Source organism: Bos mutus, chromosome 5 (genome assembly GCF_027580195.1).
Source record: "Bos mutus isolate GX-2022 chromosome 5, NWIPB_WYAK_1.1, whole genome shotgun sequence".
NCBI classification, from domain to species: Eukaryota; Metazoa; Chordata; class Mammalia; order Artiodactyla; family Bovidae; genus Bos; species Bos mutus.
This window is the reverse complement of record NC_091621.1, coordinates 105,914,948-105,928,284: the sequence shown is the minus strand read 5'-3', so window position 1 is coordinate 105,928,284 and position 13,337 is coordinate 105,914,948. Positions and strand designations below refer to the sequence as shown.

Sequence of the window (13,337 nt, the reverse complement as noted above, 5' to 3'; positions counted from 1 at the left end):
GGTCTATATGATCCCAAGATTCCCTCTAGTTCAGTTCAGTCGCTCAGTTGTGTCTGACTCTTCGACCCCGTGAACTGCAGCACGCCAGACCTCCCTGAAAGTGAAAGTGAAGTCACTCAGTTGTGTCCGATTCTTTGCGACCCCATGGACTGTAGCCTAACAGGCTCCTCCATCCATGGGATTTTCCAGGCAAGAGTCCTGGAGTGGGTTGCCATTTCCTTCTCCAGAGATCTTCCCAACCCAGGGATTGAACCCAGGTCTCCCTCATTGTAGGCAGACGCTTTACCATCTGAGCCACCAGGGAAGTCCTAACCATCCATCAACAACTGCCCGAGTCCACCCAAACCCATGTCCATCGAGTCGGTGATGCCATCAACCGTCTCATCCTCTGTTGTCCCCTTCTCCTCCTGCCTCAATCTTTCCCAGCATCAGGGTCTTTTCAAATGAATCAGCTCTTCGCATCAGGTGGCCAAAGTATTGAAGTTTCAGCTTCAACATCAGTCCTTCCAATGAACATCCAGGACTGATCTCCTTTAGGATGGGCTGGTTGGATCTCCTTGCAGTCCAAGGGACTCTCAAGAGTCTTCTCCAACACCACAGTTCAAAAGCATCAATTCTTTGGTGCTCAGCTTTCTTTATCCAACTCTCACATCCATACGTGACTACTGGAAAAACCATAGCCTTGACTAGATGGACCTTTGTTGACAAAGTAATGTCTCTGCTTTTTAATATGCTATCTAGGTTGATCATAACTTTCCTTCCAAGTAGTAAGTGTCTTTTAATTTTATGGATTCAATCACCATCTGCAGTGATTTTGGAGCTCCAAAAAATAAAGTCAGCCACTGTTTCCCCTGTTTCCCCATCTATTTGCCATGAAGTGATGGGACCGGATGCCATGATCTTAGTTTTCTGAATGTTGAGCTTTAAGCCAACTTTTTCACTCTCCTCTTTCACTTTCATCAAGAGGCTCTTTAGTTCTTCACTTTCTGCCATAAGGAGGGTATCATCTGCATGTATGAGGTTATTGATATTTCTCCCGGCAATCTTGATTCCAGCTTGTGCTTCCTCCAGCCCAGCGTTTCTCATGATGTACTCTGCATATAAGTTAAATAAGCAGGGTGACAATATACAGCCTTGACGTACTCCTTTTCCTACTTGGAACCAGTCTGTTGTTCCATGTCCAGTTCTAACTGTTGCTTCCTGACCTGCATACAAATTTCTCAAGAGGCAGATCAGGTGGTCTGGTATTCCCATCTCTTTCAGAATTTTCCACAGTTTATTGTGATCCACACAGTCAAAGGCTTTGGCATAGTCAATAAAGCAGAAATAGATGTTTTTCTGAAACTCTGATTTTTTTCTGATTCCCTCCAAGTTGGGTGTAAAATCGCGTATGTGTCGGGAGGGGGTGTTTTTCTGCAGAGATAACCCTCAGCTTTCTGCAGACATGCTAAAGCAGGCCTGGGTCAGGTATGCCTCAGGGAGGAGGCACCTTCTGAGGGGACTTTCCCCAGTGCTGCCCACCTCACTGCCTTCCCCAGCCCCAGGCACCTGGTCACATCACATGGAGGGCACGTCCTGAGGTTGGGGATCCCTTGGGACAGCCCAGACCTGGGGGTGCAGACAGCTCTCCGTGCCCGCCCTTACTGTCTATTTCTCTCTGACAGGCCCCACGGGCAGATCCCCAGGTCCCTACCTATACGGGTGGTTCCTCTGGTACCCACTCATGGCTAGGTGTCCAGGAACCCCATCCCCCTGCCCCAAGAACAAGGCAGGAGGCACAAGTCACCCTCAAGATCAAAACTTAGCCTGGTGGGGGGCTTGGGGAGATGGTAGCCTGGCGTGTGCTGCTTGCTTTTAGTAGTAAGTTTGTCTGGGTGGTACCTGGGGGCTTTCATTCCAAATGGAGGATCATATCCAGCCTTGAGGTTTTGGCTGCAATCCCAAGACAACAGAAAGAGTTCTGTTTGACATCCTGTTCACAAGCTCACTCATTCATCCAGGCTCTCTCTCTCAACACCAGTCATTGAACAAACATCTGCCCCTCCCCTGGGCAGGTGCTGGGCATTTGGGGTGAGAGGGAAGATGGAGGAGACAGGGCTTTGAAGGAGAAACGTGACCCAGTGTCCCAGGCAGGGGTCATGGGTGAGCAAAGGCTGGCGGCAGAAGGGAATCCCACAAGTGTCTGAAATGGGAAAAGACCTTTGCCCCCAAAAGGCCATTGTGGCCGCTCATCTTCCTCCTTCACAGGCCTACGTTCCAGGATTTGACACTGCAGGCTCAAAGGCAACGGGGAGAGGGGGTCAGTTCTGGGTTTCAGAATGACTTCTACACTGACCACGGTGTGACCCTGGGGACCTCCCTTCCTCTCTCGCTGAACCTCAGTCTTGTCCAGAACCTACCATGGTGGGACTAAATCAGTTCTCAAATGCTGTCCCCTGGAACCCCCAGGGTTCCATAGAGGTGCACTGGGCGGCTGCCAACAAGGCAGAGGCAATGGGCCAATAGCCAGGGATGTCAGCCTCCCCCAGGGGTGCTCACGGGCCATGAGGGGGATTTTAGTGGCAGCTCTGGGCACATGAGAGGCTTTGAATGTGAAAGCCCAGCCCCACGACCAACTTGTGTAGAGTATGCGGCCAATGGTGGGGAGGTGCCCAGCCTGGAGGTCTTTGCACCTGGGCCCAGATCCCTGAGCCAGCTCACTTCTCTGAGCCTCTGGTTCCTCATCTGAAAAATGGGAATAATCCTAGCCCTTAATTCACTGGGTTCTTGTAAGAGTTAGGTGAACCCTTTCCTGTGATGTAATCAGATTGTTGTTGTTCAGTCACTGAGTCGTTTCTGACTCTTTGTAACCCCATGAACTGCAGCATGCCAGGCTTCCCTGTCCTTCACTATCTCCTGGAGTCTGCTCAAATTCATGGTCATTGAGTTGATGGTGCCATCCAACCATCTCATCCTCTGTCGCCCCATTCTCCTCCTGCCCTCAATCTTTCTCAGCATCAGGGTCTTTTCCAGTGAGTTAGCTGTTTGCATCAGGTGGCCAAAGTATTGGAGCTTCAGCTTCAGCATCAGTTCTTCCAATGAATATTCAAGGTTGATTTCCTTTAGGAATAACTGGCACCTGGCAAAAAGTAGGTGTGCAGGGAATGCTGGTGACAATTTTTGCTCTCTACTCCGTGGCTCTCAGTCTCCTCATCCATAAAACAGGAAGAAAGAGACCTGTCTGCTCACCTTGTTGCAGGTGTGAAGGTCCCTAGGGTGGCCGATGAGGAGGTGATGGTGGTGATGGTGATTAGTTTCCTAGGACTGCAGAACTAATTATCACAAACCACAAAGCTTAAAACAACAGGCGTCAATTCTGCCCAACTCTGGAGACTGGTGGCCTGAAATCCAGGTGTCACCGAGGTTAGTTCTTACAGAGGGGACTGAGGGAAGATCTGTTCCCTGTCACTCTCCCAGCTTCTGGTGGTTGCTGGAAGCCTGGGGGTTCCTTGACTGGTAGACAATCACTCCGGTCTGTGCAGCCACTGCACATGGCCCTTACGCTGAGTGTCTGTGTTTTCTGAGGACACCAGTCACTGGATTAGGACCGCTCTAATCAGGTATGACCTCACCTTTATTATGTTGCAAAGACCCTACTTCTAAATAAGGTCACATTCACAGGTATTGGGTTCATGCTTCCACATATATTAGTATTTTGGGGAGACACAATTGGACCCCCAATGGTGATGATAGTAATGATGATGGTGGTGGTGGTGGTGGTGATGACGATGGGGTGAAGGTGGTGGTGGTGGTGGTGATGGTGACGACGATGATGGTGACTTTGTAGATGCTAAAGGCTGTGTTAATTTGGGGATCTCATAGTGACTTAGCCCTAAGAGCTGACTCTTAGTTGGGATACTTTCATTGTCAATGAAAACCCAGTTCAGATGGCCTTCTATTGGCCCACGTAACTGGGAAGTGCAGGGGTGTGGTGGGTGTCAGGTGCAGTTTGATCCAGCTGCTGCCCTGGAGCATGTGTTCCAGCCATCTCCCTTTAGGACAGTGTAATAGGTGCTGACAACTCCCAGGGTAAGAAGCTCACTGGTTGATATGCAGGTGTGACAGCATTCCTTCTCTCATCACTGAAGCAAACATCTGGAGTTGCCTCCAACTGGAAGGGTTAAGGTCACATGCTCACCCTGTGGGATGGGGAATGGCTTGCATTGGTCCGTCTAGGGCTGGGATGGGCAACAGGTTGGAATTCTGTTCATTGGTCTCTGTCCACCTGGCCCTGACCTTGATGTTGAGGGTGGACTCAGCACTGTGGAGCCCCTGCTGGGAGCTTCAGGGTGGGGACAGGAATGAGCATTCCTACCTGGGACCTTCTGTCTCTTGCTGGGGGCCCCACTGGCCCCAGATGTGGGAAGGATGATGGATGAGCATTTTCCCACCGTGGGGACAGGTGAGAGTATTCTCTGGATTTGCTTAGAAGGGCTTAGAGCAAGAGAGGTCTTTGGCAGAAGATTTTTTTTTTTTTTAACTTTCACTTAAAAAAATTACATGACTATTTGGTTGACCCAAAAGTTTGTTTTTTCTATAACATATTATGGCCAACCCAATAATATTCTTCATCATAGAAAAAAGATGATTTTGTTTTTTTAGTAGTGAAGCCAGAAGGAAAAGGTGCATCAGGGGCCTTCCCTGGTATTTCAGTGGTTAAGAATCCGAGCTTCCTCTGCAGGGGGCATGTGTTCGATCCCTAGTTTTCGAACTAAGATCCTAAGTGAGACAAAGCCAAAAAAAAAAAAAAAGCCAAACAAGACTGGTCACTACCTGGGCAACAGTCTGGATGAATTCGCACCTTGAATCCCCATCCAGGTGGACACCTCCTGGGTGTGAGGTGCTGGGTATCTGACTGGTTCGGATGGCCACCTTTCCTGACTCTCATTGCCCCACTCTCGGTGGCCAGCTCTGAACCCCCTGCTCTTCTCCTACAGGCAGCCCTGGTTTTACGGCTGGGGTTTTAACCTCCCACGTGGCCAAGCGCTGCTTGAGAAATGGAACCTCATTCCCGAAGGCGTGGATGTCCTGATAACCCACGGACCGCCGCTGGGTAAGACTCACCTGCCCCCACCTCGGGCGCTTGGCCCCGGATGCCCGCTCGTGCTGGGAGGACACAGGACTCTGGTGCTGAGGCCGGGGCCGCTGGGGCTGTCCAGGGAGCTGCCAAAGGGTGCTGGGGCACCAGTCACCCCGCTGTCGCTCTCATTTCCTGAGCACCTACTGCGTGCTGGGGGCTCCACGTGTTACCTCCTGGACTGCTCACAGCCAGGTGGTGAGGTCAGACTCAGCTGCCCCTTTCACACAGGTGGACACCGTGGAGCTCAGGGGTGTCAAAGACCTGAGTCCTGGGGGCTGAATACCACAAGGTCACTCCCAGCAGGCCCCATCCTCTGCACCCCTCACCCCGGGAGACCACCCACCCCAGCAGTCTCCAGCTTTCCTCCCAGCCCCCACGGCCCCCACTTCGGTCCCAGCTGATGACACCACTTGTCATCCCAGATGGGAAGGTTGTCAGGTGAGGCCCAGCGCAGCCCCAGAGTCCCTCACTCTGATACCTGTTCTGGGGGAAGCTGTCCTGAGCACCTATGTGTGCCAGACGACCAGCCAACACCCTTGGGTGCCTCCCTCCACCCTCACAAAATGTTCCCCATTTCCAAATGGAGAGAACCTGGAGGCCCAGGGCCCTGACATGGTTTAGGCACGACAACGTGGCTTGTAGTGGGGCTCTGGAGCAGGTTTCTTACTTTCTCCCTCCTCTCTCTGTCTCCTTCTTCCCTACTTTCCACCTCCCTATCCATTCCCCTACTGGCATCTTTTGAGTTCGTGCCTCACCACATCTGCTTCACACACAACACACAACCCCTGCTCTGGGGGTTGCCTGTGTACTCAGCCCAGCCCAGTTGTTAAACGAATTGTTGAATATGGCACAGAGAGGTTAAGTGACTTGTCCAAGGTCACACAGCCTGGGACTTAAACCCAAGGGTCTGCTCCAAGCCTACTTTCCTCCCACTTCCTGCCTCTCCCCTTCTCTTCCTCCTCTCTCTCTCTCTCCTCTCTAAGTCAGGTCCACCGCAGCCTGTGTGATTCTTTGCAGGATCCGTCTTCCCCTCCCCAGCAGTTTTAGAAACCTGTTTCTCCCGCCCAAGCAGAGAAGGGGCTGAGCTGAGCCCTCGTTGTCCGCTTGGAGTAATCAATTACTCTTCGTTTGTGTAGCCATGTGAGGCTAATAAGCCGCCACCATATGGGCAGCTCCGGGAGGCTGGCCGTGCGAGCAGACGCAGACGTGGGCACGTGCGTGAGGCTGCAGTGGATAAAGAGGGTGTTTTCCTGATTTTGTGATGTTTGTTTAGAAAGTTTCCGACCTGCAAATTCTGCTCCCGGACTCCTCCCTGCTGCTGGCTCACCTTGGGCCTCACCTGTCCCTCTCAGGCCTCAGTTGGCTTCTTTCTGCAATGGGTGGATGCCAGCCTTGAGGCCACTTTGAGCACGAATGGTCTGGAGGCTCTCAGCTATGGAGCCGTCTTCCCTACCCCACCTCCGCCCTGTGCTGCCTGGCACACTTGGGCTCTTATAAGTGTGTTCTCTGTGAGGCCCTGCAGGAGGAGCAGGGGACGAGGGAGGTGGGGAGGCCACAGGCCCTAGGAGGTGCACGCTGGAGCCAGGCTTCCCTCCCTGAGGCTTGGGCAGGGCAGGGTGGGTCCAGGACTGCCGTGTCCCTGAGACTGCAGAGCTGCGACCTGGGCTTTGCGGGGCCAGGGCCGGGCCTGCCTGGGCCCGTCACTACCCTCCCTCTCTCTCCCCTGCCAGGCTTCCTGGACTGGGTCCCCAAGAAGATGCAGCGGGTGGGCTGCGTGGAGCTGCTCAACACGGTGCAGAGGCGCGTCCAGCCGCGGCTGCACGTCTTCGGCCACATCCACGAAGGTCAGCGAGGGCGGGGGCCGTACACGTGGTTGTTGTTATTGTTCAGTCGCTCCGTCGTGTCTGACTCTTTGTGACCCCATGGCCTGCAGCACGCCAGGCCTCCCTGTCCTTCACTTAGCTCCTGGAGTTTGCTCAAAGTCATGTCCATCAAGTTGGTGATGCCATCCAGCCATCTCATCCTCTGTTATCCCCTTCTCCTCCCGCCTTCAATCTTTCCCAGCATTAGGGTCTTTTCCAGTGAATCGCTCTTCCCATCAGGTGCCCAAAGTAGTGGAGCTTCAGCTTCAGCATCAGTCCTTTCAATGAGTATTCAGGGTTGATTTCCTTTAGGATGGACTGGTTTGATCACACGCTGGTGGGGGAAGTGCACCTCACTGGCTTCTCAGGGGGGCCCTCTTGGCTCCCTTGAACCCGGTCACCTCTTCCCTGGCCAGTGGGAAATAGCCCACCACCTACATACACTTTGTATCTACATATGCCTGTCTACACGCTGGCTGTCAGTTACCTATTGCTGAAGTGTTTCATCATAGGAAGATGAGGGCAAAGTCTGGCAAGACTCAGGGGTAAGTTTTACTTCCTAGAGCCCTGCAACTCTGCCGTGCCTCTAGCCTGAGAAGTCTTCAGAGATAGCAGGGGGCTTTCTGGAGGAGGGGACATTTGGATGTGACCTAGAGAAGGATTGCATTTGGGGGTACACTGTGAGCTGTCTACAGGGCTGGAAGCCTGTCTTCCTGTTTATGTCTCTATGGCCTGGCATACAGTAGGTGCTTAATGAATGTGGAGGGCTCCCTGCCTACCTGAGGGGCTCTAGCGGCACTTCTCCTCCCAGTGTCCCCACCCAAGACAGACATGAGGTTCTGCCTTCTGTCCTGGGGCAGGACCGCTTGCTGTGTCCACATGGCTGGAGTTGGGGGGTGTCCATATCATCTCAGGCAGTGGGCAGGGTGGCTGTGAAGGTGACTGGCAATGTTGGTGGCTGCAGTCCTGACTGCCGCCCTGTCCCTGTCCTGGCCTGTCACTGCCCAGGATCTGAAAGGTCATGGGAGAGATGGATGGCGCATGTGCTGCAGGATAATAATAACGCCTGTCGCTTTCTGTAGTCCCACTGTGGACATGTAAGACCACGCCCTGCATGATTGTACAAGCAAAATGCAGGCTCCAAAGAACTCGTAACCTGTGCAGAGGAGGGGAAGTGTCCCTTTTGGTGCGGAGGTGATCTGAGCTGAAGGTTGAAGAGGATTCTGACAAGTAGATGTGGTGGGAAGAGGGTATGATGAGGACAGAGGTGTGGAGAAGAAAGTACGTGACAATGGTGGTGATGGTGACCAGGGTGGAAGTGGGGAGGATGGTGATGTTGATGGTAGTGATGATGATGGTGGTGGTGCTTGTGGTGTTGAGGTGACAGCGATAGTAGTGATGATAGAAGTGGAGATGATGGTGGTGGTGGTGGTGATGGAGATGGTGGTGGTGATGGTTCTGATAATGACAGTGATGGTGATGGTGGTGGTGATGATGGAGATTATGATGGTAGTGGTGGTGATGGTGGTGATGGTGGTAGTGGTATTGAGGTGACAGCGATAGTAGTGATGATAGAAGTGGAGATGATGGTGGTGGTGGTGGTGATGGTGGTGGCGGTGGTGATGATGGAGATGATGGTGGTGATGGTTCTGATAATGACAGTGATGGTGATGGTGGTGGTGATGATGGAGATGATGATGTTGGTGGTGGTGATAGTGGTGATGGTGGTAGTGGTATTGATAGTGATGATGGTAGTATTGATAATAGAAGTGGTGATGGTAATGATGGTGGTGTTGGTGATGATGGTTCTGATAATGACAGTGATGGTGTTGGTGATGGAGATTATGATGGTGGTGGTGGTGGTGGTAGTGATGATGGTAGTGTTGATAATAGAAGTGGAGATGATGGTGGTGGTTGTGGTGATGGTAGTGATGATGGTAGTATCGATAGCAGGAGTGGAGATGATGATGGTGGTGATGGTGGTGGTGATGATGATGGTGATGGTGTTGGTGATGCTGATAATGGTGGTGGTGATGATGGTTCTGATAATGACAGTGATGGTGACGATGGTGGTGGTGATGAAGATAATGATGGTGGTGGTGGCTGTGGTCTTGGTAGTGATGATGGTAGTATCGATAGCAGAAGTGGAGATGATGATGGTGGTGGTGGTGGTGATGATGATGATGGTGGTGGTGGTGGTGATGCTGATAATGGTGTTGGTGATGATGGTTCTGATAATGACAGTGATGGTGATGGAGATAATGATGGTGGTGGTGGCTGTGGTCTTGGTAGTGATGATGGTAGTGTTGATAATAGAAGTGGAGATGGTGGTGATGGTGCTGGTGGTGGTGGTGCTGATAATGGTGTTGGTGATGATGGTTCTGATAATGACAGTGATGGTGACGATGGTGGTGGTGGCTGTGGTCTTGGTAGTGATGATGGTAGTATCGATAGCAGAAGTGGAGATGATGGTGGTGGTGGTGGTGGTGCTGTTGATGATGTCAGTGATGATGTCTCGACACGCACTTTCCAGGCACCGGGCTGAACACGTGGATTATTATGTCATTTGCTGCTCACAGCAGGTCGGGAGGAGTTTCTTGCTAATACTCGCCCCAGACATCTTTAGCCTCCTGCGGCTAAGTGTCCTCTGACTACCACACCCGCCAGACCACCGTCAATTGCTCTGGGTCCTGGTGTCGCTGCTCAGCCCTGACCACTGTGTGCTTACTTTCTAGGGTACGGAGTCATGGCAGATGGGACGACCACCTATGTGAATGCCTCTGTGTGCACCGTGAACTACCAGCCCGTGAACCCACCCATAGTCATCGACCTCCCCACCCCCCGGAACTCTTGACTGCCCCCACGGCCCCAGCCCTTCCCACCACATCAGCTCCATACGCCTGGCCGAGAGCACGGACCCCCAGCCGCCCTTCCTTCCCTGCACACAGCCTGTCCAGCTCCGGGAACAGCCCAGCCGACAGGCTGAGGCCTTGGAATGAAGAAAATCACCCCTGACTCTGTCCCTGGAGTCGGGACCCGCGGGCTGTTGGGGGCTCCACACTCATCGCTGATTTCTGCGTGTCCCTTCCATGTGTTCCTTGTTAAAGGACCTACTATGCTCGCAGCCGCGTCCTGCTTGGGACGTGACGGAGTCTTCATCTGCTCAGTTGGACGCCCTCGTAGGTTTGGGAAGCTGCTGCTCTTGGACGGATTCTGAAGTTCTGGCACAAAATCTCCCTCTCACTGAGGGTCTGAGTGGCTGCACGCCTCAGGGTTGGGAGGTGGATGGGTGGGGTGTCGCAGTCTGAGTGCGGGCAGCCCTTCCGCTTCTCCCAGGCCTCTGAGGGAGCGATCAGGGACGTCTCAGGAATCGGGCTGCGTCTGGCCAGGCCACCCAGCCGTCGGCTTCTTGCGGTCCCGTGTTTTCTTCCTGTGGGCATTTTTGCTGATGTGAATGATGGCCTGAGCATCCTGGACACCTGCTTGGAGCCTGGACTTGGTGGGGTGGAGAGGGGTTGGTTCTGTAGAATGAGCTTGTTGAAGACCCAGGACTGGGCCGGAGGATCCCCACGTGCTGGACACCCCTGGTCCCCTGGGGTGTGCCGAGCTCTGCAGAACCCAGAAGCCGGGGGGTCCATGGGCCGAGGCAGCGCTGCGCCCTGTGCGCCCGTGGGGATGTGGACACACTCATCCTTGCACCCCTCTTAACCTAGTGAGGTGAACCTCGGGGCTCCCACTGCTGTCCTCGGATGTGTTCTGGCCCCCGGTGGGATTTCCCTCGCCCCTTGGGTTCTGTCTCCCCTGCCCTTGGCTGAGATGGCTGAATGGTTCACAGTTGTGGTACCGGGTAGCAGCTGCCCCCTAATGGGAACACGGCCCAGAGTCAGAGTCGGGACTGGACTCCCGCAGTTCCACCAGGGGGACTTCAAGGACTGCAGCGTTGGGCTGAGTCTCTCTGATGGACAGAGAACCAGCCAGGCCTGCTTGGGGTGAGGCCGGTCGAGGCCGAACTGGCACGGGCAGCATTAGATTCTTTATTTAAAATTTAGGTATTCTGTTTATCATAGATTTTTTCTCCCCTGCATTAATTTTGGTTTTTAAAAACACTGCATTAAAATAGTATCATTGATTTGGATCACCGAGTTTTTTGGTGCCCTCTTCAATTGTGTGTCCGAGAGGAGGGCCCTGCCTGCCTCCTCTTCATCCCAGGCCTGGGAACCAGCATTTAACGAGCCCTTTGCAGATGTGATCCCATTTCCAGCGCTCCTGCAAGGTGGGTACTGCTGGCCCTGTTTTAGAGATGAAGTGATTGAGGTCAGAGAGGTGAGGCAACTAGCCTGAGGGTGCACAGCTCAAAAGAGGCAGAGGCAGGGTTTGAACCTTGGTCTCTGGCTTCACAGCCTCCTGCTCTGCCAGCACCCGAAGCTCTGCCCCTACAAGGCGATGCAGGACTCAAGGCTCTTTTTCTTTAAGGATCCTGTTCAGCACCTGTCGGGTTCGTTTCTCACGGAAAGCCCCTGGAGCCCTGGAGGACTTGGATCTCTGAGCCCAGGGTCCCAGGAGACCGTGATTCCTTCCCTATGAGAATGGGGCTCCCATAGGGTGAAGGACCCATCCAGGGAGCCCAGGAGCAGCAGCATGCTGGCCGGGGCCAGCTTTACTCTGCAGCCTGCAGGGCTTCAGGAGTCCTGTTCAACCCACGTGGTTCCTGGTAGCCGGGGATGTTTACAGGGTCTCTGGGGGCACCTCAGACGCACGGCGTGTGTGTGCTTAAATGGGTGGCAATGACTCCAGACTCTTCCGATCGCCTCTACTGAATTTCTATGCGGACCAAGAACTATAAACTTAAAAAAAAAATTCTTTTTCCTAAGGTATCTTCAGAATATGGTGTATTTTTATGTGGAAAATAAAAGTTATGAAGGCAGCTGTTACTTTAAAAGAAAAATTCATTAAAAGTCCTTGAGGTATGAAAGATGATGGCGTGCTCCTCAATCATTTTGGCATAACTTGATTGTGGCTGTAATTTTTTTTTGTCAAGCATGTCAGACAATAAAGTCTTTGTAAAAAGAAAGAGAAGTCCACTTGGTGTCTCTTCCTCTGTCTCTGGGTGTTGTGTGGGGCCTGTGGGGGAGGAGAGGTGTCCTCCCGGCCAAGTCCTGGGCTGAGTTCAGAGGCCGAAGACCTTCTGTGTGCCAGCGACTAGCATCCTTCTGCTGGCTCTGGCTTCCCTCAGAGGTGGTTGGCACGTGCACTTCTGTGCCCTGTCATGTTCACATAGCTCGAGCATCTGGTCCTCCCCCAAACAGTATTTCAAGGTGGCCTTAGCTTTGGCCTCTTCCCGGAAGCAGCAAGTTCCAATCCAGCCCTTGTCAAACTCAGGGTCCAAGTGTTGCCCAGGAAAAGCTCTGGCAGATATAATGACTACAGTTCTAAAGCTCCCTAGCTGTAGGAGTTCTGCCATTTTCATCTGTCCATCCGTCCATTGATCTATCCATCCATCTATCTATCCACTATCTAACACCATCCATCTATCCATCCGTCTATCCATCCATCCATCCATCCATCTCACCACCGTCCATTTACCCACCCATCCATCCATCTAACCAGCATCCATTTATTCATCCATCAATCTAAACACCATCCATTTATCCATCCATCCACCCATCTCACCACCATCCATTTATCCACCCATCCATCCATCTAACCACCATCCATCTATCCATCCATCTAACCACCATCCATCTATCCATCCATCCACCTATCCATCCATCTATCTCACCACCATCCAATCACCATCTATCTATCCATCCATTCATCCAATAACCATCCATCTATCCATCCATCCACCCATCTCACCACCATCCATTTATCTATCCATCCATTTATCCATCCATCCATCTAACTACCATCCATCTATCCATCCATCTACTTATCCATCCATCCATCTCACCACCATCCAGTCACCATGTATCTATCTGTCCATTCATCCAACAACCATCCATCTATCCATCCATCCACTTATCCATCCATCCATCTCACCACCATCCAGTCACCATCTATCTATCCATCCATTCATCCAACAACCATCCATCTATCCATCCATCCACTTATCCATCCATCCATCTCACCACCATCCAGTCACCATCTATCCATCCATTCATCCAACAACCATCCATCTATCCATCCATCCATCTCACCACCATCCATTTATCTATCCATCCATCCATCCAGTCACTATCTATTCATCCATTCATCCAACCACCATCTATCCATTCATCCATTTATCCATCCATCCATCCATCTCACCGCCATCCGTTTATCCATCCATCTGGTCACCATCTATCTATCCATCCATT

General features: G+C 52.3%; 1 protein-coding gene across 1 annotated transcript in view; it reads left to right on the top strand.

Moving 5' to 3' along the window:
• Nucleotides 1–9,835, top strand: part of MPPED1 (metallophosphoesterase domain containing 1) — a 65,714-nt gene extending 55,879 nt beyond the window's left edge. The window contains exons 4-6 of the mRNA XM_005910620.3: nt 4,977–5,092; nt 6,850–6,963; nt 9,717–9,835. Coding sequence (XP_005910682.1) covers nt 4,977–5,092; nt 6,850–6,963; nt 9,717–9,835 — 349 coding nt within the window. The remainder of the gene's footprint in view (nt 1–4,976; nt 5,093–6,849; nt 6,964–9,716) is intronic.
• Nucleotides 9,836–13,337: the final 3,502 nt, after the last annotated feature.